The sequence below is a fragment of the Durio zibethinus genome, chromosome 1 (genome assembly GCF_047325235.1).
Source record: "Durio zibethinus cultivar Kanyao isolate XHJ-2024 chromosome 1, ASM4732523v1, whole genome shotgun sequence".
Classification (NCBI taxonomy): domain Eukaryota; kingdom Viridiplantae; phylum Streptophyta; class Magnoliopsida; order Malvales; family Malvaceae; genus Durio; species Durio zibethinus.
The window spans coordinates 1,106,723-1,134,442 of NC_143162.1; the positions used below are offsets into that span (position 1 = coordinate 1,106,723).

Here is a 27,720-nt window from a genome sequence, read left to right on the forward strand (position 1 = left end):
GTTTGTGATGGATAATGATAAAATGATATAAGGAACAATTTGAGAACCTTTAGTGGTCAAAGTCACCTAACCTTGCATATAGTTTGCACTTAAGAGACTAGCCTTAAGATAAAGCTATTCCCACATGTTGATAGATATAACTTAGAATTAGGACACAAGAAGGAATAATTTTTATATTGCTTATCTAACCATTTTGTTTGTTTGATTTTGTGCAACTGCATCATTTTCATATCATTTCATTCTATGGATCATTTTCATTGTCATATTTAATATTAGCATTTGCATCATTCTCATATAGGGAATATTTGTCACATATCAGTTATTGATAAACCAGATCTCACACTTAATCCATGGAAAGTCAAATGCAATCAAAGCTTATATCAGTTCATCATGAATCTGCTTATCAATTGAAAATCAAGTCCAAAGAAGGTAAAAAAAAAAAAAGAAAATTGCTTGCCTAAAGGTTTTATCTCTTTATTGCCCGAGAGAGTTTATCTCGATCTCTAACAAAATGACTTGGCTGACCTAAGCAGTGTCTGAGGATGCATGAGTAGAATAAGGTAGGAGGCATTTGGGAGCAAATATGAGGGCATAGCTTCAGTGCTCTAAGTGGATGTGGACAATAATCTGATTAGAGTTATCATTCAGTTTTGGGATCCTTCTTACAGGTGTTTCATCTTCAATGAGCAGACATGATGCCCATAATTGAAGAGTACATAGTCTTATTTCACTTTGATTTGCCAAACCCGAACAAGATTTACTGGTCAAATAAGGTGGGCTGTAAAAAAAAACTAATGCAAATGCTTGGACTTCGTTCGTCTCAAGTTGATGCATGTATCAAAACAAAAGGTGAAAGTAAGGCTATCCCATAAAGGTTTCTGTGAGACTTCATTCAAGGGCATTTGGATGATGATCACAGGTTAGTGGCAATGGCTGTAGCTCTATATGGACTGGTGATCTTCCTAAAAGTCATCGGGTATATTGATGTCGCAGTGATAGACTTCGTCAATCAGTTAGCATACCAAATCAATGCAGCACCAACCATTTTAGCAAAAACCATTTGTTCTTTGAATTTTTATCGTCAAAATGGTAAGGGTTGGTTTAATGGGTGGTTACAGTAACTTTATGTATAGATAAAGGTCACATGGAGTGTGAAAAAGCCAGTTTCGTAAACATACCTACATTTCAATGCCTTAATCAAGGAGTTTTGTTATAGTATATGGCCTAAAGCAAGGTCAAAAGAAGAATGAGCTTCATACTTTTGGTCCTTGATAGTCAAAGAATAGTTTGAAGAGCACCTTAGATGCGTTACGACACAATATTGTATAGTTGTAGAAATCAACCATAGGTGTTTCTATTAGGCTTATGGGGCGCTAGTACTTATGCTCCAACTTTGGTGAGAAGACAATTCGGATGTGAGCAATTCATTCCAGAAACCTATAGACTTAACCAGTAAAAGTTCTCTTTCAATGATAAAGGGGCATATGAAATGATTGAAAAAATAAAAAAAGTATGGAAGTAAACCATCCGAGTTAATCAAAGGAGGCTTACTTATGACGTTACCTTAGAATATAGTGTGGCATGCAAGGAGGGGTAAAGACATTATGCTTCATCAAGAACAAATATTTGGCCATTCCTTAAAGCCCATTTTTCAAGATCTTTTGCTTAAAATAGAAACAACCAAAACAAAACTCCAAACCGAGAAAGATGAGCTCGAATAAGAAAATAAATGATTGAAGTTAGAAATGGAAGAAAGTTTAAGGCTCCAAGAACTGAAAATCCAAAGCCTTACAGAGTAAAAAGATAAGTGGAAAGCCTTGTTCAATGATCTAGTTATGACACATTCGTCGGTTACACCCGAGCTTGTTTGACTTTTAAAAGAAAATAAATTATTGAAAGCAAGGGTGGAAGAATGACAAAAGGCCACCGCTAGGGCATATAAACATAGCCAGATGCTACAAAATATAGTAGATAGGTGCATAGCACAAGTAAAAACCTTGTCTGATGAATGCAGAAGACAAGCTAAACAGTGTGAGCTATGGAAAGACATGTACACAGAAAAATAAAAACATCTAAGGCATTTGTTAGATCAGCTATGCATTGCTGTCGATAAAACGTCAAAATGGAAAAAAAAATGAAAAATTTGAATTCCTAGATGAGGCACAAAATCATTACTAGCAAGCTAGGAAATTTATAAAAAGGCATTAGAAATAAAAGATGATGCTTAGGACTTTAGAATATTGCTTTGGCTTTATTATGATGTAATTTTAAAATTTTACTAAATAAAGTTTCAAATTAAGATTTTTTTTATCAATAATGGTGATGTGACAAGTATTAGTACATTTCATTCATGTATTAACATATCAAGTATCAAATATATAATTTTTAATAATCATATAATTATGGTACTCAAGGTTCAATGATAGCTCCATCTAGTAGAAATCCCACTCATTGATACAACATAAGGGCCCGAGCTAGACAAATGGAGTAAAAAAACTCTCATCGTCTTGAGAATATAGAAAAAGCTCAAGATAAGCTTGAAAATGAGTTAAGTAAGATTCTAGATGCTCTAAACAAGTTAAAAAAAGAGAAGAAAATAGAGGAGAATACCAACCAATAAGACCATCTATCATAAGAGGTGGTTGACCTCCTATATCCACCTGGTTTTGATTTACCCCAAGCCCAGTTTACACAAGAGGTTTCACCACAACAATTCATATATCTTACATATCCTGGAATGCCATCAACTTCAAACCCAGGGTATTACCATGGCTATGTGAATTCTATCTTTACTAAAAATGCAGTAAAACTAATCCAAGTTCTTGATCTAGATGATTTAAAAGAAAAAGAGAAAGAGAAAGCAAAAGTGGTTAAATCTCTAGAAGATTCAAATATTAGTATACTGAAAGAGAGGTTATGGGTTGTGGAAGAAATTAGTTTTTATGGTTCTGTAGATGTTGTCAAGCTTTGTTTAGTCCTAGATGTTGTTGTACCATCAAAGTTTAAAGTATCAAAATTTGAAAAATATGATGGTATGAAATACCTGAAGACCCATATTACCATGTACTGTTGAAAGATGGTAGCTCATGTTTATAATGAAAAACTATTAATACATATTTTTCAAGATAGCTTTACGGGCTCCACTGCTAGGGGGTATGTCTAGTTGGACAGGACTTACATCCGTTCTTTGAGCGATATGGCCTATGACTTCATTAGTCATTATCGAATTATCATGGATTTGGCTTCTGATCGTTGGTCTTTGTAGAACATGAAAAAAAAGGCAAATGAGTCATTTAAGGAATATGCCCAAATGTGAAGGGATGTAGCTTTTCAAGTGTAACCTCTTCTAATTGAAAAAAATTACAGTGTTATTTGTCAGCACACTGAAATCTCTATATTATGAAAAGATGATAGGAAATGCAACAAAAAATTTTACTAACATGGTGATCTCTGATGAAATCATTAAGAGCACCATCAAGAATGGTAAGTTAGAAAGAAGGGAAGCATCCACTAAAAGAGCCTTAAAGAAGAAGAAGACTGAATCTTAAGCTGTGAGCTTCGATAGATAACAGTTCAAGAGTTATTAACCTTACACACCATAAGGTTATTCTACATATTATCCCACTGTGAATAATGCTTTTCCTTATCAGTACTAGCCAAACCCGTAACTATCTTACCCTTCGACCTATCAACCCCCTTTTAGACCTCAGATTACCACATATGGTCCTAATGCTCAACCTTCTCCAAGACTTCAAACCCGTTCAGCTAGCCTCATGATTGGTTCACAAGAGTAATGAACTACTCGTGAAAACTCGTATTCGATCCAATTTTCATGACATATATGGAGTTGTATCGAGAGTTATACAATAATCATTTAATTACTTCTAGTCGAATAGAGTCTCTCAAGTTACCTTATCCTAAATGGTATGATCCTATAGCCTATTGTGACTATCATTATGGGATTGTTGGCCATTCCACTGAGAATTGCACTGTCTTGAAACACAAAGTGCAACGATTAATCAAGGATGAAAAGATCAATTTTGATATAAGAAAAGGTAACTGCACTAAACGTTAATGGTATTCCTTTACCTAATCACAACGTGAGTGTTCTGAGTGAGGAACATAAGCGTCACTTAAAAAAGAAAGTGGAAAAAATTAAGACTCCTCTCAGTCAGCTATTTGATATCTTATAAAAAGCTGACATGATATAACCAGTGAGTTCATATAGTTATCATGGAGCATATATAGCAAGTGAAAGTTATAAATATCATAGTGAAGCAACTGGTCACTCTATTAAGACCTGTGAATAGTTTTACCATGAGGTACAAAAGCTCATAAATTCATACCAAATTGAACTTTATGAAGAAGGGAAGGATTCAAATAATGTTAAAGTGTCTATGATCGACCAACCATCGAAATTATTTCTAAGGCCGGTAATAATTTATTGTGGGGATAAGCCAAAGTTGACCATGGACAAGCACATTCCCAAGTCAGTAACCTTTAAAGTCCTACTTCATTCCTTTACAAGAACAATAGATCTATGCCATGGAAATATGGCTATAATATGGTGGTCCAAGGGTAAAAGAAAAATGTCATTAAATCTGATGCTGCCAATATAACTGGTGTGGGGGGCATAACCAAAGTGGAAGATATTACACTCTAAAAATGCTGAAAAAGGTAAAAAAAGAGAAAGCCAAGATAAAAAAGGAATAGAATGATCTAAAAATGGTATATGAAGAAGAATGTCAAAAGCTAGTATAAAAAAAAGAAGTTTGTGAATTTTTAAAGTTGGTGAAACATAGTGAATACTTAATGGTTGAGTAGGTAAATAAGATGCCAGCATGGATCTCATTATCATCACTATTATTGAATTCAGAACCATACTGAAATACCTTGTTAAAGGTGCTAAGCTAGGCATATATGGCATATAATGTATCTGTCAAATATGTGAACCACTTAGCTAAAAACTTGATCATGCCAAATTACATATCATTTAGTGATGATGAGATTTCTCCAAAAAGAAAAGAAAGCACTAAGGCTTTGCATATCATTGTCAAGTGTAAGAGCCATATTATAGCTAAGGTCTTCATCGATAATAGTTTTGCTATTAATGTCACGCCTATGTCAACTTTGGCAAGGTTATCTATTGACTACTCACATATGAAAGATAGCTAAATGGTTGTTCGAGCTTTCGATAAGACTGGATGAGAAGTCTTGAGAGATTTAGAGATGCTCTAACAAATTAGGCCATGCACTTTCAATGTAAAATTTCAAGTGATGGATATTTCTCTTTCTTATAGCTGCTTGTTACGAAAGCCATGGATTCACATGGTAGGTGCCGTTCCCTCTACCCGACACCAAAGAATCAAATTCAATGTGAAAGGTCAATTGGTTGTAATATTTGAGGAGAAAGACATGCTGGTAACCTGACTATTGAATGCTCTATATGTGAAAGCTACTGAAGAAGTGATGGAATGCTCTTATTGGTCCTTTGAATTAGTCAATTTTATGGGTGAAAGACCTAAAAACTAACACTTTTCAAAAATAGTGATAAGCCAAGTCATCAATAAGGGCTGGTATACTAGAGTAGGGCTGGGCAAAAATTTACAGGGGATAAAAGAGCTCCTAATAATAATGGACAATAGTGAGAGGCTGGGTCTCGACTATGAAGTAGAAGATTGATAAATCAAGGGAAGACAAGCCAATAAGACAACAAGACTAATGATCATCCCACACTTGTATGAGACCTTCAGGCCTTGAGGGTTTATGTACCCAACTATAGAAGAAGATTTAGAACAAAGTATGTAGAATGCTTTCGCTGAGTTGTCTATCCATACGATTGGAGATGAAAATAGGTATGAGTAAGAAGTATGGGTACACCTTGGTCCGTCAGATTACGAGCTAAATAATTAAAGCATTATCAAAATGCCTACTATCCTTAAGTTCGATTCAATATAATTGTACATCCCAATAGCTTATGCCTAGGGCCTTAAGGTGGTCTTTCTTGTTTGGGCCATTTATCTATTATTATCTTAATAAAATTAGGAAGGATGCATTTTCATTTATTTTTTCTAGTGCCTTCATTTTTCAATAAATATATTTTGCCAACATATTCCATTTTATTCAATTTTAGGTCCTTAAATGAATAGAAAGATAATCATAATAACGATCAAAAAGTTAATTTTGAGAATTCAATTAACACTAATGAACTTGACAATGAAAAAGATTCTGAAGAGTATGTTATCCCTCTGGACCTAATGAGATTGATTAAGCAAGAAAGTAAACCAATTAAGTCTTATCAAGAGATAACTAAATTGGTGAATTTAAGAGATAAGAAAAATAATAGAGAAGTTAGAGTTGGCACTTTACTGTTATCAGGAGATAAGCAACGGTTGAAAAATCTATTTCAAAAATTCATAGATGTGTTTGCCTGGTCTTACTAAGATATGCTTGTGCTCAGTACAAAAATAGTAAAACATAGACTACCCTTGAAGCCAGAATGTAAACCAGTCCAGTAGAAATTAAGGTGAATGAAACCTAAAATGTTGCTAAAGATTAAAGAAAAGGTGAAAAAATAATTTGATGCAGCTTTTTTGCAAGTGGCCAAGTATCCAGAATGGGTAGCCAACATAGTACTAGTCCCCAAAAATGATGGAAAGTTGTAAATGTGCATAGATTATCGTGATTTGAATAAGGCTAGCCTAAATGATAGCTTTCTTTTACCTCATATTGATACACTGGTAGACAACACGACTAAGCATTCTATGTTTTCCTTTATGGATGGGTTCTCAAGATATAACCAAATAAAGATAGCTACTACAACATGGAAAAAACCACTTTCGTGATCATGTGGAAAACCTTTTGCTACAAAGTCATGCCCTTTAGTTTGAAGAATGCTGGGACAATATACCAAAGAGCCATAGTGACGCTCTTTCATGACATGATGCATAAAGAGATTGAAGTGTATATAGATGATATGATTGCTAAATCTCGAGAAGACGATAATCATGTCACCAACCTTAAAAAGCTATTTGAGAGGTTGAGAAAGTTTCAACTTAAGTTGAACTCAACTAAGTGCACATTTGATGTAACGTCAAAAAAGTTACTAGGCTTTGTAGTCAGTGAAAGAGGGATTAAAGTTGATCTTGATAAAATACAAGCTATTCAAAATTTGTCACCTCTAAGCACACCAAAAGAAGTTTGAGATTTTTTGGGTAGATTGAACTACATTTCTTTATTCATATCTCAGTTTACTTACAAGTGTGATCCCATATTTAAGCTTCTTTACAAGAATAAACCTGAAGAATGGAATGAGGAATGCCAAATGACTTTTAATAAAATTAAACAGTACTTATCAAATCCTTCAGTACTGGTACCACTTGTTCCAGGGAGACCCTTGATTTTATAGCTAACGATGTGCGAGAATTTAATAAGATGTGTGCTAGGACAGTAGGATGAGTCTAGTCGAAAAAAAAGACTATTTACTATCTGAGTAAAAAATTCACAAAATATGAGTCCAAGTTTTTTTTTGGAGAAATTATGTTGCGAATTAGCTTGGACGGCTAAAAGACTTAGATAGTATATGCTCTATCATACCACTTGACTTATAGCAAAATTAGATCCAATTAAATACATCTCCAAAAGACCCTCTTTATCTGAAAGAATTGGTAGATGAAAAATAATGCTCTCAAAATATGATATCGTATATGTGAGCCATAAAGTAATTAAAGAAAATGCTATAGCTGAATTTCTCGCAGATCGTGCTGTTGAGGTTTATGAGCCAATGAGATTAAAATTTCTTGATGAAGATTTGATAACTATTTTCCAACTGAAAGATCATGAAGGGAAGTATTGAAAAATGTATTTTAATGGAGCTACCAATGCCTTGGGACACGAAATTAGGGCAATCTTGATTTCTCCAAAAGAACAATACTATCCTATAACAGCGAGGTTGAATTTCAATTACACAAATAACATTGCTGAATATGAGGTATGTGTCATGGGTTCACAAGCTATTATAAATAGAAAAATTAGAGCATTAAAAGTTTTGGAGACTCAACTCTAGTTATATGTCAATTGAAAGGAGGATGGGAGACGAGAGATTTGAAACTAATTCCATATCATAAGTATATCCTAGAATTGATCAAGCAATTTGAAGATATTCAATTTGATTATTTACCTCGAGAAGAGAATCTGATTGCTGATGCTTTGACTACTTTGACAGTAATAATTCGAATTAGTGATAATATTGATACTCAGTCCATTAAGCTAGATGTCAAGGATATGTCAGCTCATTGCTCTAATATGAAAAAGGAAGAGGATGGGAAGCCTTGGTATTATGATATCTTGTAATACATTAAGAACTAGTAATACCCCATCCACACAATAAAGAATGATAAAAGAGTCATCCGAAGATTAACTATGAGCTTTTTTTTGAATAGAGATGTTTTGTATAAAAAAAAGTCGTGATCAAATATTGTTGAGATGCATGAAAACAATTGAGGCAAAAAAAATTATAGAAGAAGTGCGTGACAAAATATGTGGGGCACATGTCAATGGGCATATGATGACAAGATAGATCATGAGAGCAGGGTATTATTAGTTGACAATGGAGAGCGATTGCATTGACTAAGCTCAAAAATATCACAAATGCTAGATTTATGCTAATAAGATTCATGCTTCGTCATCTACTTTATATGTTTTGGCACTACTCTGGCTATTCTTAATGTGAAGCATGTATGTCATTAGTCCTATAACCCCAAAGGCTTCTAATGGGTATAAGTTCATTTTTGTAATGATAGATTATTTCTCGAAATGGGTGAAAGCAGCATTATTTGAAAGTGTGATACAATTTATGGTCTGCAAGTTCATAAAGAAAAAATTATTTGTAGATACGAACTTTTAGAGAGAATCATTTTAGATAATACCAATAATCTAAATAGTAAGATGTTACAAAAAATATATGCCCAGTATAAGATTAAGTATCATAATTCAACACATATCATCCGAAAATAAATGGGGTAATTGAGGTAATAAATAAGAATATTAAAAAAATTTTAGAGAAGATAACTGAGACCTATAAAGACTGGCATAAGAAGTTATCATTTACGTTGTATGCTTATTAGACATCGATACTAGTTCTACTAGGGCAACCCTTTTTTTTTTGGTTTATAAGATGAAAGTTGTATTACCAGTAGAAGTGAAAATCCCATCTTTGAGGGTTCTAAAAGAAGTTGAACTGGAAGAGGCTAAATGGATTTGAGAGCGCTATGAACAGTTGAATTTCATTGAAAAAAAAGATTGACAGTGCTGTGTCATGATCAGTTATATCAAAAAAGAATGATGAGGGCTCATGATAAAAAAGTTTGACCTTGTTGCTTTAGGGAAATGAGAGTTAGTCTTAAAAAGAATTCTTCCAAACTAGCACGATAATAAAGAAAAGTGGACTCCGAATTGGAAGGACCATATGTTGTAAAACGAGCTTTCTCGAGTGGAGCATTGATATTAGTTGAGATGGATAGAGATGATCTACCTCATCCTATAAATTTTGATGCTGTGAAGAAGTACTATGCTTAAAAAAAAGAAAAAAATAAAAAAATTTAAAAAAATAAAAAAAAAAGAGAGAAAAATAAAAAAGGAAGACTTAAATTGAAAACCCCAAAAGAACAATTTGAGTCAAAGGGGGATTATCTAAGTTGAAAATCTAAAAAGATGAGTTAGATAAGGATGTTATAGTATTGAATTTAAAAATTCATTAGCATAAAGAGGCTAGCATGTTCTGATGAGCTCTAAGTTGTTAAAGGCATCAGGTGGTTGAGTTTTTTGAAAAAGACTTCGAGATATGTTATCATGATTATTTGATTGTTTATTATAGGCATTGTCTCTCTATACCCATCTTTGTAATTCTTTTCTTGTCACACTGGCCAAAGTTGTGCTATCATTTTTGCTAGTAAAAGACATTCAATTTCATTTTTTGTGTTTCTCTTTTTGTTGATTATTTCCCAACCATTCTTACTTTTTTCTCTTTACTACCTTACAATGAAAGAAATGTGTGATTACATTCTTACTTTTGATATTGAAATAATGATGGATAAATGAATAATAGCATGAAAGATTTCTACATTATCTTGGAAAGGTTAATGTGATAAAGGCAAATATGAAATGTTCAACTCTTAATAAGGATAATGGTTAAAAAAAAAAAAGAAAAAAAGAAAAAAAATTTCTTGAAATAGAAAAATAGGAGTTAAATGAGAATGATGATTAGTACATGAAGATTGAAGGGTTCAGAGTTCAAGGAAAGAACTTGAGAAACTTGAGTACCACAATTGAAAAGAAGTTAATTAGCATTTGCATAACGTGGATTGCATTTCTAAATGTTGAGTGCATGGCATGTATTACATGTCTAATGCAGGAAGTAGGGGTAATCTAAGATCATACATGGAAAAGATAGATGTAAAGACTTTTTGATGAAAAAGTTTTAAATTATCGTTTGAGAAAAAACTTATAAGGTAAGATTCTAATCTTTTTAAGAGGATATTTCTCAATGTTAGGAACGATTTGTAAGACCTTCGGGCAAAATCTCCTAAAATTTCTTCAAGACAAAATCTATAACTCCTCTGGACATGATTGTAGATGAGCCTTTTATTTTTTCAAAAGTTATTGTGCCTCTGTTTAAAGAAGCCTTTTATTTTTTTAAAAGTTGTTGTGCCTCTGTTTATAGGAGCCTTTTATTTTTTCAAAAATTGTTGTGCCCCTTTCCTTTTATTTTTTCAAAGTTGTTGTGCCTCTGTTTGAAGGAGCCTTTTATTTTTTCAAAAGTTATCATGTCTTTGTTTAGAGGAACTTTTTATTTTTTTAAAAGTTGTTGTGCCTCTGTTTAAAGGAGCCATTTATTTTTCCAAAAGTTGTTGTGCCTTTGTTTAAAGGAGCATTTATTTTTCAAAGTTGTTGAGCCTCTATTTAGAGGAGCATTATTTATTTTTCAAAGTTGTTGAGTCTCTGTTTAAAAGAGCTTTGTTCAAAGTCGTGGTGCCTTTGTTTAGAGGAGTTTTTTATGTTATTCAAGAGTCTAAGTAAAAAAAAAAAGTGTGTTGAGTTGATTGGATTGTCTACGTCTTTGCACAATTTCTGTTTCATAGAAAATATGCAAAGAAGGATAACTGTAAATACCCCAATCTGGCTGAGGGTCTATTAGGATAATTTTGTTAATTAGAAAATAAAATAAAAAATAATAAAAATAAAAAATGAAAAAAGTGGTTGAATTTGTGTAAAATTGGGTCAAGAAGTTTGAGATAGATTGAAAAAGGTTGAATGGGGTTAAAGTTCGAAGAAAATTGGGATTTCTATTCGGATTTGGATTCTGTGATTTGAAAATCCTATAAATACCATACCTAAATCACACTGAATACATGAAAAACAGAAGCAAGAAAAAAAAAGGTGTTTAAAAGAGCAGAAGCAATCTTAGAAATTTTAGGAATTTTTTTCAAAATTTTTGGGCAATTTTTTTTTGGAAATTTTTTAGATTTCGATCAAATTTTTAGTGGAATTTTTTAATTTCCAGCAATTTTTTTTTCAGTTTTCGGTGAAATATTCAACCGAATTTTTAGGTTGGTAGAGAGAGGGAGAGAGAAAAAGAAAGAAGAAAGAGAAGGGGAAGAGAAATTTGAAGGGAAAATCGAAAACCTTTACCTTTTAGATCACCCAAAAATGACATCATTTTGGTGTTTAAAAGAATCTAAGATCCACGCGTTTTGCTAATGGGTGATTCGACCTGAGCATTGACCTATTTTTTTACCCGTGGTCCGGTCCTAGGCTCTAGTCAAGCGGAGCCGAGCCATATTGAGCTGCCAAGCCGTATCCCCCCGAGCCGCATCCCCCCAAGCCACATTCTGTGCCTTATACCGAGCCATTTCGCAGCCACCGAGCCAAGCTGTTTCATTTTTTGATATTTTTTGTTTTTATGTGTTTGTTTTTTTTTTTCTTAGTATTTTTGCATGAATAAATTTTGGGAAAAAATATAAAATATATATAAAAAATAAATTTTCTTTTAGAATGTGTATTAATTATCTAATGATAGAATTTTTAAAAATTTCAAATGGTAAATTTCTATAAAATTCTTAGGTCAGAACTTTTATCAAAATTTATCCCAAATTGTGAAATGATTTAGATAAAATTTCAATAACAATAATTAATATTTATTTTCAAATAAAAAAAGAAAAAATAAAATTTTTTTGTTGAAAGTATTTGACAAGTATCAAAGGACGAGAATCTTAAAATTTTCAAATGATAAATTCTTAAGAAGTTTTTAGGTGAGAAATTTTTTTAAATTTGTCTCAAATGATGAAAGAATTTAAATGAAATTTCAATAAAAAAATAATTGTCATATTGTTTTCTTTTCAAAAATTAAAACAAAAAAGAAAAAAAAAAATTCTAAATAGGCCCAAATTGTGAACAATTTAGAAATTCAAAAAAAAAAATTCTAAATTGACCCAATTGGTGGCAAATTTAGAAATCTAACAAAAAATAAAAAGAATTTCTAAATAGGTCCAAATGGTAGAAAATTTAAAAATTTTGAAAAAGAAAATATTTTTAATTTGGTCCAAATGATGTAATAATTAGATATATTTTCAATAAAAATAAGACTAAAAAAAATCTTTCTGACGATGGAGCCTCTTCAAGAAATCAAATGAAATTCTTGAATACTCTTGAGGTGAGAAAATATTTTTAAAAATTTTATTAGATTGATGGAGAGTCTTAAAAATTATTTTCAATATTTGAACATTAAATTTTAAAACCATTAGAATCGAGACCCTATGATAAATTTAAAATAAAGCGGTACCATCCTTCGGATGGGCATGTGGGGGTGCTATAACCTTCTTCATATGTAATCGAACTCTCGAACTCTATTTTAATTTGTAGACTCAAACTTATTCTTTTAAGGACCCTTAGTCAAACTTAAGAACTCCTTAAAAAGATAGATTCCTTAAGTGATCAATCATACATAGATAAAAAAAATTGGTGACAATTTCATTTATTAAGTCTAGTTATAAATTTTCGGATCTATATGTTATGACAAGTGAATTTTTGTAGAGTTTTAACCTTTTACTGTTATACTTTTGAGTTGTAATATATATATATATATATATATATATATATATTTTTGTATTCTTTTTGACAAAAAAAGGTGAAGTAAAATTTTGGTTATGCCTTTACCTTGCTATATTGTACCTTCATTTTTCCAGTAAAATCAGCCTTTCTGCGAATATATTCTAAAATATAAATAATTTCAGCTAGCCCATTATTGGTCTTGCCAAAATCTTAAAATTAAATTTTCTGTATTCTTGGAATATCTTTCAAATCCAGATTTGCTTTTCTAATTCCAATTTTTAATAAATTACTGCTTTATTTGGCTGAAAAAATATTAAGTCATGAAGTTGGTTGTAAAATTTAATTAATTTTACACTGGTATAGATTACTCTTTATATATAAATATATATATATTTGTAGATTTTCTGTTTTTATTTTATTTTATTTTATTTTTGGTTGATGCAAAGAGAAGGAGAAGAAACATAGAACGAACCTGCTATGAAACACTCCAAAAAGGTGCTTGAGAACATCATGGGAATAAATTTGACAAGGTCTTCTACTTTCAAAGGAGGTAAAACTTCAAGTCTGTCCTTCCAAGGCCATTGTTTATCCTTCAATATTAATGAGCAGTAGACCTTAGCCAGCTCAGAGGGTTCTTGAAATTTGTTGTTGTGAATGTCCTTTGTTATCATTTCCTGATGATAAAGAGCAAAAGATGAAATTGTGGCAAAAAAAAAAAAAAGATAAACTTAAAACAAAAGGTTATTAAATTAACACATGGAAGCAATACACTTGACTTATTGAAGTAACTTTCATATTAGATGTTTTATTAGATACTGAGCCAATAAGTTTCCATTTTTCTTAACTTTCCCTTCCAAGGTGGAGAGAACTATAGAATTTTATTAGAAATTGAATTTCTTTAATATAAGCTAGAATTTGGATTACAAAAAACATTAGAGAGATCTCCACAAAACCTTAAACCACCCAAATCACAATCTAATCTAGCTAAATTATGAGCAAAGAAATTAGCATCCCTCCTCGCATGAAGAAATTGGCATGAGTTACACTCGAAAGCAAGGTCCACAGTATCTTCATTAAGTCTTCCCGCTCCCAAAAACTCTCATCCTTTTTTGAGATTTCATCTGTAGAGAAGCAATAACATTGTCCTGACCCAATTGCAAACCAAACAAAGTTGCCTTGACCTCTGCTTGAAGGAACTTATCGACTTCAGAAATGACAACAAACAAAACCCTACCTTCAGAATCTCTTGCCACTACTCCCAAGCAAACTGTACTACCAGCCTCCAACCTGACAGCTGCATCAACATTGATCTTGATCACCCCTGGTGGCGTAAAGGCCACACAGTATCGGACACCACGCTACCCGCATCCAAGCCTTGCCTGTCATGTACCCAGTGGAAATCCCCAACGATTCTGGCTGCAACTAAACTTTTTTTTTCCCTAAGCCAATGAAGTTTCTTGAAAGTTAAAGAAACAAGGAGAGAGACATAAAAAATCTCTCACTTGTCCAAAATACATCCAAAACAAAGGAGCCTCAACAACAAAATACTGAGTACTCCCCAAAAAACCAAACTTCCTAAACTAAAAAGAACAAAACATAATATAAGATATAGCTAGAATCCAATCAACTGATGCAACTCTAACAGATAAGCTCATATAATGAAATCAGAAAAAATATTAGGAGGTTACCACTTGTTCTTGATGAAAAAAAAATTCAGCACTCAATGGAAAAGGATCACATCTCACCACCTTGCCAAAACCAAATCAGCTCAAGACATACCTGACTTTGCCAATCAATCTGTCAGACCATTAGCTTCTCTAATCATCAGCAAAGCCAAACCAAAATCATTGAAACTTCATTTTTGAAATTCCATTACACCAGTCGCATTAAAAAACGACAATCAAGCTGAGAGTTTGAAAATCCCATAGCCAATGACAATTCATTAAAATGTATTTAAAGTACTTGTTAAGCTCCACTTTATAAAGCCATTAGGAGGTGCATATGACAACCAAGCAAACACCAATCCCACAATCATGTATACACGTATTTCCTCAAGCCACATCTTCCTTTGCCAAAGAACCAACCATGCCATTAGCTTCTGAAAATATATACTGATATAATCAATGGCCAGCCTTATCATCAACTTTCAAAATCATCCATCCCTTCCACATCATTCTTTGCCAAAGAATCAACCCTGCCGTTAGCTTATCCAAATACATTCTAATAAGCAATGACAACCTTCCCATTAACAACCAGAATCACCCAAAAAAACACATTTCACATGTCATGAAACCTGACAGAAGCTATGATTAGCAAACGACACGTACACAACTCACCTCCTTGATTTATGCTTATGAACAAAACAACATTGGGTACCCGGATTCTTCTAAGCTTTCTTCCCTTTCAAAAGCTGCCTCCACGCCACAGCATTCTCCCTCTCTCTCAACCAAATAGATTTTATAAAGAACAAAATAATAGTTTTGTTACAAGTGTATAGAGCATCTTAAGAACATACAACTAGCAAACAAGAAACAAATCAAACCAACCGTAAATTCAAAACTAAAATTCCTTGCTCCACCGAATATCAATAAAAGAAGAATACAGAGAATTCATCATGGGGAACAAATCAAACAAAACTTCCAAGTAAATAAGAACCATTCCCAGTTAGCCACCAAGAATTCAAAACAGATTTTCTTGAATAATCATAAAAATAACATAACAAATTGACCACCTCCATCAACATCTTAAACCCGTCCAAAATTTCACATTTTGTTTTAATTGTATAGTAGTACTGAGCACTGACTATAGATATTGATGATAGATAGTATTGACTGGTGATGAAAAAGGGTGAAAAATCATAAGTTAATGGAATGCATTACCTTGATAATAGAGAACCTATCGGGTTTCACATCAAAATTTGCAATCTTATCAATTACTGTTTCCAGCAAAATGTTCACCTTGTCGTTATAACCAGAGAGTGTCACCTATAGAAGAAAAACCATACTAAGTTAGGAACACAACTTAAATAATAAAGAATATAAGGAATGATGCAGGCTGATTCTACAATCCCTGGATCCACAAACCCACCTAGAGAACGAGCAAGAAAATAATTTACTTAAATTAATTTTTAATAACAAAATAGTCTTAGATCATAATTTTAAAATCAGGAAATGCTTCCTCTTTTGAGCATCCTATCCAGGTCATAATTTTGCATATTTACTTACATGTAGGATGTATGATTTGATTATATCATATAATTATTCTATCAATTTCTTTATTTAATCTTATTAATCTTGCTTTTTCAAAACCTTGCATATATATCAGCATAATTTTTTTTTTTCAAATTTTGTTATATGAACTCTTCATTTTATCTTAGAGTATCCGTGTCTGACATTTCTTGAACACTTAATTATTCATGTAGGTATAACACTCTGCTCCTCAAAATTAATATAAAAAATTATTAAAAAAAACAAAAACATAGTGTATCCATGTTTGATACCATATCATGATGTCATGTAATAGTGGGTTTAAAAGATTTCATAGAAATAAATCGAGGCTCTACCAAATACCAATAGCCACTCAAGTTGATGCCAAATAAGAAATGAGAGGAGCATTTACCTCAAAACCTCTGTCTGTGTGCCGTATATAACAATGAAGGCCAGCAACTTGAGCGTAGTAAACTGAAGGATAGAAGATAAAACGCGGGTTTTGTCAAGAAGGTGGGGAGCGGAGCTTTTGAATTTTGAGTAAAGAGCAAGAAAAAAGGGGGAACAGAGCAGAAAATTAATTGCGATTAACAAAGAATTAACTGCTAAGACAATTAATTTACCGTGTTCATTCAAGTAATCCCTCAACAACCGTAGAAAAATGTTTCTAAGAACTTCAGCTTCAGGAGAGATTCTAGCATGGGGACAGTTGAATTCAATTTTAACAAATGCCTTGGGTATGGAGAACATTGTATCAGGTTTGTACCACAATTTTGAATAGGATGACTTTCTTAACAAAACTGGAAACTTGACCTGCTTGATCGAATATATCCGAAGCTTAATTCATTAAATCAAAGTAACTACTAACTAGAGTTGGGACTTGGGATCAATCGATAAAGACAATTACTACAAATAAACTTGATTGAACAACTTAACTTTTCTCGGGCATCCTTGAGAGAAAAATTTTTAGGTATGAACATATTAGCTGCTGGTAGCTGCAAATTATCAATAGGAGCTGATGACATCCATTTCTGCAATCAAAGTAAAAGGTTCCATCAAGTACCTTTTTCTCTTGATGTAATTAAATTAGTTACCACTTACCATACACTTATAAACTAGAGAGTATAGCAAAAGAATGGAATTCTACGAATTTATTATATAACAATATGATGGGAAAGATCAAAGGCAACCTCAATCATCGAGGTAGTGACCCGCTCAACAGAATAAGCAGTACAATACCACGGTTCAACCTTATCCGTCTTCCCTTCAAATTTCTTTGACGCCCAGAAGATTCTGTTAAAACAGAGAGCACTTATTAGAGGAAAAAAACATAGCACAAACACCAACATATTTATATCTAGGATTTTTTGTTCAAATGAAAGAAAAAAAAATGAGGGAAGGGAAAAGGAAAAGAAATACCAGAAAGAAAGGTTTTTTCTTCTAAATTGTTTGGCATGAAGTAAAATAATTATAATAATAATAAAGCTGGTTGAATCGTAAATTAATCGGATTATTATTTTAAACCGACAAGCTACAAATAAAATGAGAGAGAGAGTGATGGTACGACGGGAAGCAACGCCACAATCCAAATGGGAATCACAGACGCAGCATGTCAGATTTGGAGCACTGGAAGAGGAAACTTATTACTGTTTATGTTGATAACATCCATCTTAAGGGTAGGGGAAGTGAGTTGCCGGACTTGGTAATGGAGTATGGCAGGGTTTTGGATTTCTACATTCCTCTCGATAGAAGAAATTCAAGACACGGAAAATTTGGCTTCTTTAGGTTCAAAGACCTGAGAAAGGCTTTGTCAGTCATAAGAGCACTGGATGGCACAAGCTGGAATGGATGGTTCTTAAGGGTGGGACTAGCAAAGTATGAGAGGGATATGTAGGTGCTGCAGGAAAAAAACCAGTTGTTAGAAATGTCAGTAGTGCTTCACGGCCTCGCTTGACAACAACGGGAGATGATAGACCATCGTATACGGAAGTGGTCAGAAGAAATCTATCAAATCAGACAACCAATGCCTTTGATGTTCCATCAATAGGAAAGAATAAATGGTCGAAGAACCCTTACAGATCGCTGATGTGCAGCCTGATGATGATAAGCCGACAGTCATGAAGGAGGAAGAATTAGTCAATTAGATATGCAATGGCTAAAAAATTGTGCAGTGGCTGAGGTGAAAAACCCTCAATCAATCCACATGCTGCAACAGCATATCTTCAGCCAGGGGGTCTCACATGTTACGACAAATTCTCAGTTACTGTAATGGGAGGCAGCATGATATTGTTAAGATTCGAATCTAGGGAGGAAATGTTAGGTATGTTGAAGGATGGAAAAACACGGCTGACTGAATGGTTCTTCTGGACCAAACCATGGAATATGGAGTTGATATTTTACGACAAATTCGTCTGGTTGAAGGTAAAAAACATCCGTGCTATGATTTTTTCCAAAAAAAAAAAAATGGTAATGAATGAGGTAGCTTCATTACAATCGACGATGGTACAATGAAGAAAAAGAGATAGGATTTTTTTTTTTGGGTTCAGATTCTTTTGGATTCACGTTTTGTCTGAGTTCGGTCTCTAACTTTCTTGGTCAATCCACAATTTGGCAGGTTCAAATTTAAAATTTTTAATGCAGGTTTTGGATTTAGGATTCAAATGCATACCGAACATTCTTTTGTGAGAACTCTCTCAAAATAATTTGATTAATTAAAAGTTAAAAACTTATATTCAAATACATACCGGACATTCTTTGGTGACAACTCTCTCAGAATCATCTGTACAAGCTCAGGACTGAAATTTGAAGGCAACAATGAGCCTACCAACCAATCTTTGGGAGGATATTTCTGAGAATAGAATTTCAAAGGAATCAAACTAGCTTGTCATCAAAAAAAAAAAAAAAAAAGCTAGTTGATTTTGCAACACAAGATCCTCAATACGATAGCTCTATGCTTATTAGAACGAATCACTTTAGATTTTCGAGAAATCATTCCACAACAAACACTACTTAAGGAGCCCAGGATAGACTGATCAAGTATATAGAAGTTTTATGAGAAAAATGTATCAAAATGCTTTACAGTAAAAACCAATTACTATTAAATAAGGGACTATATAAAAGGAATTACCTGCATTCTTGATGCGATTTTCACAACATAATTAAAGGGTGGGATCTTGTCTTGATAGTGAAATTCTATCTCACAAACGGCTGAAAGCTTCAGACAAAAATAAAAATGTCTTATACGACTCTCCGATAAATAGAACCAGCAAGACAGAGTTCTTACCGCATCTCCAGCTTCACTGCTGTTCAAATTGAAGCATAGCTAGCTAGGATGACAGAATTGATAAACATTAAATTTAGCTTTAGATCTAATTCTCAATATTGAAATTCGTCATTTTTCCTAACTAATGCACGACGAACCTAGCTCAAAGTTGATCACAACATCTCACACTGCAAAAAGTATTTTTGCAACAATTTCAATGCATACTTTTTTTTTGGGTGAAAAATATAGTGCAACAGTTATTATAAGAACAATTTGAATGCATACTTTTCTTATTAAAGCTTTTTAATGAGAAAAAATTTGAGTACTTCATTACATTTTATACTAAAATTTTAAATTTTATATAATGTATTGAGGTTTAGTGGATTTTAAAGTCAAAAAGTAAAAAAGAAAAAAGAAAAAATTAATATAAGTGCGAAGTATGAAATTAAAAGAAAAATTTAGGATGGATTTTTTTCAATGGAAAAGGAAACTTATTCACACAATAATATATCTAGATGAGATTACAAAATTCGACGTAGAGAAGCAATAAATGATGTTATTTAAGTATATAATTCACCTAATGCTTTTCTGCTTTTAATCAAATAATGAAACTTAAACATAAAACTTGAAGGTAAATACCATGTTTCTAACGAATTTTTTCATGTGAGACTATCCATTAACATACGTACAAACCAGCGTGATTCTACTTTTTTGTTGCAAATCAACTTAAACAAATACCCAACAGTGAATAGCAAGAATTCAAGGTATGCAACTGCGAATAGCAAAAATTCAGGGCATATCACAATATAAGAAAAGTGAAAACCAGGACAGATAGCTAAACCATCATTAAATTTGTCAATAGCATACCTAGGTTCAGCCTATTGATAGTTACAATTCATTCTTATATTCTTAGTGCTCATACAGAGTCACATACCTCCTCAAATACCCGTTTACAAATACCAGACTCCCTCAAGAATTTGATGTATTTAAAGAGCAACCCTACAACATCCTGCATATGCTCTGAAAATTCAGTCAGGGAAAGCTATATCAGTGATAAAATCAAAGAAATCTTTGTTAAAAGACATACATAATGGATTCTTACATTAATCATGTAATATAATATAATATAATATGATATGATATACTATGTCCAGGATCTTTGGCAGAAATCAAATAAACATAAATGCTAACCATGACCATCTTCAGTAAGATCAACTGTTACTGTAAAAAAAGAGAGCTCCGATGTTATCTCATTTTCATGAGCAAACAATTGCATAGCCCATCCTGCAAATTTTTTTTCAACAATTTCATTAATTTTCGAAGTTTATTTGTCATACCAACTATATAAAGAGATTTTATCAGCTATGATAACTGGCACCCTTTTTTAAGGCCTTCTAATCATAGAACAAACAAAATGATAAAAACTATTAAAGAACGTTTTGTTTGCGAAATCTAATATTCTTAAAAGGGAAAGTAATTCTCCCTTAAATGATCTTGCTTGACTAATTCTGAAGGATATTAGATTTATGTGTTGGAGTTGCGATATTTTAATCACATCATTTATTACTGTATTGCCTTTAGTTACATTATTAGTTGAAGTTTGTATGTATATTTTCTTAAGTTGCATAGAGCATAATTGTTATTCTAACTTTGATTATTCTTAAGCAGAGTAAATATAAGAATTGATTTTTACGATAAGATCAATGTGGGGTTGAAAGGTGTGCTAAATTATTTTTGGTTTTATTGTGTACATAATATGTAAATTATTTACTTATTTAACATATAAATTAAGAAAAATATTATGAAAATATATTATAATTATTTTCATAATATATTTTTATAATAGACTATGTTTTTCATCTAAAAACGTGGTTTCTTTTCATAATAGATTATATTTTTATCTTAAAAATGTAGTTTATGTTGATTCTACTCATATCCTATGAGTAGCATTTTTTTGTCTTTGTCTCATAATATATTTTCAACAAAAACTATGTTTTTAAAATTAAAAACATAATTTTGTTGAAACTATAGAATTTTTAAAATAAAATTTCTCATAATATGTTTTTAATAAAGACTACATTTTTAATCTTAAAATCATAGTCTTTTATTGAAACTAAAAAATTTTTAAAAAATAATTTTCATATATAATATATTTTTAACAAAAACTACATTAAAACTACATTTTTTTATCTTAAAAATGAAATCTTGTTGAAACTATAAAACTTGCGTATATGATTGAATCTCAATTAATTATTTAACTTTTTGGATATTGAAGAGTAAAATAGATCTTAAAAACCATTTTTTTTTTGGGCAAAAGATGGAAAAAATTTAAATTCTAGGTGAAATGCAAAAAAACTTTAGGAAGATTAGAGTTTTAGATTCTCTTATTCTTCCCTCTTTGACATTGTTGGAATTCAACATTTTTGTACTCCATTGACAGCACCCTAAACCAAAGGAATCAGATTACGAAAAGTAAAATTTCAAAAGAGAAAATTAAAATTTGCTAACCAAACACCCCTAAGAGGATTTTTTAGATACTACTTGCAATTTAACCTACTCATACATCAAATATCCATACATCGAAAGGTTCCCATTAATGTTGTTAATTTTGTTTTGGTACCAATCGTAGCGGCCGGTAGACTTTAGTTATACAAAAAAGGTATTATTAAGAGTAGTTTTTTGTATCAGACTTGGTATCAAATAATACAAATTGTTTTTATCAGTTTCGACTAGTTTCGGTAAATTTTATTAGATTAACTTATTTCGGTTGATACGTAATTGTGAAACACATTTTGTAATTTTTAACTTATCTTTTGTTGTTTGATTATTTTTTAACATAATAAAAATAAAATTAATGGATAAAATCTCTCTAAAATTAAGTGTCTCTATTTTTTACAACTTATTTTCTTTTACACTTAATTTTTCCATATTTCAATTTTTTAAAAAATGATTGTGCTCCTCTCAAAAGTTTAATAATTCTGATGTCAAAGTTATTTTTTTTTTGTCTATTTGTTTTTATCTTAATAAATTTTTTGCATGAAAAAATAAAAATAGTTATTTAAATATCAAATAATTGTAGACACTTTGATCTGTCCAAGGTGTTTTTTTTAATTAAAAAATTAGAAAAATTCTAGGGAGGTTGGATTGGTTTGGGATTGTTTCTTTGGGTTATTGAATTTGGGATAAATTCGAGATGAAAGTTTGGATTTAAAAGAAAGTAAAATTCATATTTTGTTTAGGGTTTTTAGGCTCAAAACCTTATAAATACATGCCCATGGATTAGAGGAAGAACACAAAAAATCATAGAAATTAAAAACACAAAAAGCAGAAAGCAGTAAGAAAATAATTTTCGAAGATTTTTGTGTAAAAAAAAAGATGGATTTTTCTAAAAAAATCTAGAAAATTCCTGGATTTCTAAAAAATTTCTAGTTTTCAATGAATTTTTCAGTGCTAATTGAATTTTTTGGCACCGATTGAATTTTTTGGCAGGTTTCCCAGAATCTGATTGAAATTCCAGCATCGATTGAATTTTAAGGTGAACTTTCAGAAAACCAACCCAGATTCTGATGAAATTTTCAGAATCTGGTGAAGTGTTCAATTGGAGTTCATTCAGGTTATAGAGAAAGGAAGAGAAAAGAAAGGGAAGAAAGAGAGGGGGAAAAGGAAACCTGAAGCAGAAAGCTGGAATTTGACTTTTATAACCTTACCAAAACGACATCGTTTTGGGGTTTAAGAAGAACCAAGATCTGCGCATTTTTCATTTAGGTGATTCAACTCGTAGTGCTGACCCGTTTCTGACTAACGTTTGACTCGCGTATTAGCCAATCCCTTGAGCTGAGTCAAGCTGCCAAGTCACGTTCTCCAAGTCGCTTTTTCTACCTGGAGCCAAGCCACCAAAGCCGTTGAGTCAAGCTGTTTTCCTATTTTGGTTTTTTTTAATTTAATTTATTTTTTACATATTTTTCATGAATAAATTTAAAAAAATATAAAAAATATAAAATTTTTTAAAATAAATGATAATTATTCGATGATGAAATTTATAGAAATTTCAAATGGTAAATTTTTATAAAATTCTTAGGTGAGAAATTTTTGTCTAAATTTGTCCCAAGTGGTGGAATAATTTAGATAAAGTTTCAACAGTAATAATTAATGTTTATTCTCAATAAAAAAACCAAAAAAAAAGGAAAAAATAAAATTTTTTGGTTGAAAATATTTGATAATTATCCAATGATGAGATTCTTAGAAATTTCAAATGATAAATTTTCTAAGAAATCTCCATGTGAGAAATTTCTTTAAATTTGTCTCAAATGGTGAAATAATTTAATGAAATTTCAATAAAAAATAATTTTCATATTATTTTCTTTCTGAAAAAAAAAAAAGAAAATTTCTAAATAGGCCCAAATGGTGGAAAATTTAAAAATTTCTAAAAAAAGAAAATATTTCTAAATTGACCTAAATGGTAAAAAATTTAGAAATTCAAAAAGAGAAAATATTTGTAATTTGGCCCAAATGGTGAAATAATTATATATATTTTCAACAAAAAGAATAATAAATAAATATTTTTTTGATAATGGAGCCTCTTCAAGAAAATAAATGGGATTCTTGAATATTCTTAAAGTGAAAAAATATTTTTAAGAATTCTACCAGATTGATGGAGAATCTTAAAAATTATTTTCAATATTTCGACATAAAAAATTTAAAACCATTTGAATCAAGCTTTAAGATGAATTTAAAATAATATGGTATCATTTTTTGGATGGGCTTATGGCGGTGTTATAATCTTTCCCACATGTAACCGAACTCGTGGATCTTGTTCTAGTTTGTAGACTTGAATCTATTCTTTTATGGACCCTTAGTCAAACTTAGGAGCTCCTTAAAATGATAGATTCTTTAAGTGGCTAATCATATCTAAATAAAAAAGATTGGTAGTAACTTCATTTGTTAAGTCTAGCTATAGATTTACGGATCTATATGTTATGACTGTTTGATAACTCTACTAGGGACAGCCATAGAGAGTCAAGCCATAAACTTTTAAATTTTTCCTATTCTTTGGTCTAATGGTTTTAAATTGTAATGATTTGTTTACTAACGTTTTTGTGTTTTTTGTCTTTTATTTTTAGGGTATGAAACCTATATGTTCTTTCATTATATGTTCCTTCACACACTATCACATACATTTGTATTATATGAGCTCTATACCTTGGCTCTGTCCCTCTTAAGAAGGAGTAAAGTATCTACGCTCTCGTGAAATGATAATCTCCATAATGGCTAACGAAATACTCCCACTTAAATTGAATCATTTTCGTTGGTAGCCTATGATTGGTGAAGATTGAAATACCTTACTAGTCTGTGATGGACAATGATGTAAAGAATAATTTGAGAACTTTTAATGGTTAAAATCACTTAACCTTACATATAGTTCACCCTTAAGAGGCTAGCTTTAAGATAAAGCCATTCCTACCCATTGATAGATGTAACCTGAAGTTAGGACACGATAAGTGATGGTTTGTGATATAACTATTTTGTTTGTTTGACTTTGTGCATTTGTATTATCATGCAATGCATCATTTTCATTTTTATATGTAACATTGTGCATCTGCATCATTTTCATTTTATCTATGAAAGTATGCATTTCATTTATGCATCAATATACTAAACATAAAGCATAGCATAGCATTTTTTATCATAATTATAGTGCTCAAGGTTCAAAGATAGCTCCACCAAGTAAGAACCTCACTTACCAATACAATAAAAGAGCTTAAGCCAGATAGATGAAACAAGAAAATTTCAACCATCTTGAGAGGATAGAGAAAGCCCAAGAGCTTGAAGGAAATTAAATAGGATTCTAGAGGCTTTGAATAAGTTGAACAAGGGGAAGAATGTCAAAGAAAAAGCTAGCCAACAAAACCATCCATTACAAGCGGTGACTGACCTTCTATACCTTTCTAGCTTTAAGTTTCATCAAGCTCAATCCACTCATGATGCATCACCTCAATAGTTCACATACCCTATAGGATATACATACCCTAAAATACCATCTGCTTCGAATCTGAGGCAGTACCAAAGTTATGTAAATCTTATCTTTACTAGAAAAATGATGAAACTACTACCAATCCCCAACTTAAATGATCTAAAAGAGAAAAGAAAATTGAGGCCTAAGGAAAAAGAGACTTTGAAAGCCTAAAAAATTGAACAGAAGATGAACTTATTAGAAGAAAGTTTACGAGCTATGGAAGGAATTAATTTTTATGGTTTCGTAGATGCTGCAAGGCTCTGTTTAGTCCTAGATGTCATTTTTCTTTTAAAATTCAAGGTTTTAAAGTTTGAAAAGTATGATGGTACAAAGTGTTCAAAAATTCATATCATCATGTACTATCAAAAAATGACTACCCATGTTAATAATAAGAAGCTATTAATGTATGTATTCTAAGATAGTCTTACTAACTTTACTACTATATGATATATCTAGCTGGATAATATCTGCATTCATTCATAGAGTGATATGATCCATGATTTCATTGTCAGTATCGACATGTTGTAGACTTAGCCTCTAATCACTTATCTTTGCAAAATATGAAAAAAAAAGGTAACTAAATCCTTTAAAGAGTATGCCCAAAGGTAGAGGGACATGGCTACTCAGGTACAACTTCTTTTAACTAAAAAAAAAATCATGGTGTTATTTGTTAGCACTTCAAAATATTCCTATTATGAAAAGATGATAGGGAATGCCATAAAAAATTTCACTGACATGATGATCTCAGACGAAATCATTGAGAATGCCATTAAAAATGACAAGTTGAAAGGAGGGAAAACCGAGAAAGGGCCAAAGAAAAAAGAGATTGAAGTTTAAGCCATGAGTTTTGATAGACAGTTTAGGGGATATCAACCTTATCCACCCCAAGGTTATTCCCTATACTGTCAGTTGTGAACAATACTTCATCCTACCCATATCGACCAACCTCATTGCCATTTTATCCATCAACATACCAACCTGTTTTTAGCCCTTAAGTTCCCATATATAGCCTTAATATTCAACCTCTCACAAGACCCTAGATTCATTCTGCTAACCCAACAAGTGATTCACGAGAGCAACAAACTATTCGAGAAAAACTCGTATTTGATCCAATCCCTATGACTTGTATGAAATTATATCAAGAGCTTTATAACAACCACTTGATTGCCTTTAGCAATTTGGAGCCACTCCAGCCATCCTATCATAAGTGGTATGATCTTACAGCCCACTATGACTATCACTATGGGATTGTCGCTCATTCCATAGAGAATTACACTGTTTTAAAGCATAAGGTGCAACAATTGATTAAGGATGGGATGATAAATTTTAATACAGAGGGATAACAATGCCTAATGTTAGCAGCAATCTATTGTCCAATCACAATATCAATGTTTCAAGTGAAGATCAAGAACGAGTGTGATTTAAAAAGACTTGGAGAGCTGTAACAAATCAAGAGGGCAAAATGTCTATAAAAATCTTTTACTTGATTGCGTGGGGCATAATCTTGGAAAGAAAAAATATGTTAAGGCTAGTTAAATGTTACTTGTCATTCTAGGTTTTCTTTTAAAGTAATGTTATAATTTTTTTTATGCAATAGGATTTCATTTGTTATCATTTTAATAAAAGACAAGGATAATGCATTTCATTACATTTTCTCTTTCATTCAACTAGTGTTTCATGCTTTGTTACCTTTCATAACTTTTCATTTTTATTCTTAAATTTTAGATGGTGAATATTTAGACAATGATAACAATAATTTTGAAATTTAATTTTGAAAACTCATTCACATTGATCTGAAGAGATTGTTTAAGCAAAAGAAGTGAGCTGTTAGTAGATGTGAAATAAATATGTCTTGAAGATATGTAGTCTTTTATAAAGATCCATGAACTTGTTTTTGTTCAAATGATGATTTTCAAACACAGCATTCACATTTGAGATAAAAAATAGTCATCTTTTTTTTACCATTAGAAAAACCATTCATTACTACCTTTTTGAGCCTATTATGAATTTTTTTTCTAAAGAACCCCGACCAAGGATCACCCTCCACATTGTGGGATAACTTTTGGGAAAGAAAAAGAGGTAAAAGATCATTAAAGATCTAAAAAAAAGTAAAGAAAAAAAAGAAAAAAAAA

At 31.7% G+C, this 27,720-nt stretch overlaps 1 protein-coding gene across 8 annotated transcripts in view; it reads right to left on the bottom strand.

Annotated features, from left to right (window-relative positions):
* LOC111311511 (insulin-degrading enzyme-like 1, peroxisomal) overlaps nucleotides 1-27,720 on the bottom strand; it is a 53,109-nt gene that overhangs the window by 7,935 nt on the left and 17,454 nt on the right. For 7 of the 8 annotated variants that reach the window (XM_089755838.1, XM_089755808.1, XM_022910942.2 and 4 more), the window contains 10 exons: nucleotides 20,767-20,859; nucleotides 20,510-20,595; nucleotides 19,441-19,527; nucleotides 19,058-19,161; nucleotides 17,504-17,606; nucleotides 17,249-17,344; nucleotides 16,937-17,126; nucleotides 16,726-16,787; nucleotides 15,987-16,091; nucleotides 13,580-13,781 (listed from right to left, as the gene is read on the bottom strand). In XM_089755838.1, the coding sequence (XP_089611964.1) occupies nucleotides 13,580-13,781; nucleotides 15,987-16,091; nucleotides 16,726-16,787; nucleotides 16,937-17,126; nucleotides 17,249-17,344; nucleotides 17,504-17,606; nucleotides 19,058-19,161; nucleotides 19,441-19,527; nucleotides 20,510-20,595; nucleotides 20,767-20,859 (1,128 nt within the window). The remainder of the gene's footprint in view (nucleotides 1-13,579; nucleotides 13,782-15,986; nucleotides 16,092-16,725; nucleotides 16,788-16,936; nucleotides 17,127-17,248; nucleotides 17,345-17,503; nucleotides 17,607-19,057; nucleotides 19,162-19,440; nucleotides 19,528-20,509; nucleotides 20,596-20,766; nucleotides 20,860-27,720) is intronic. The other variant, XM_089755750.1, reaches the window with a different exon arrangement.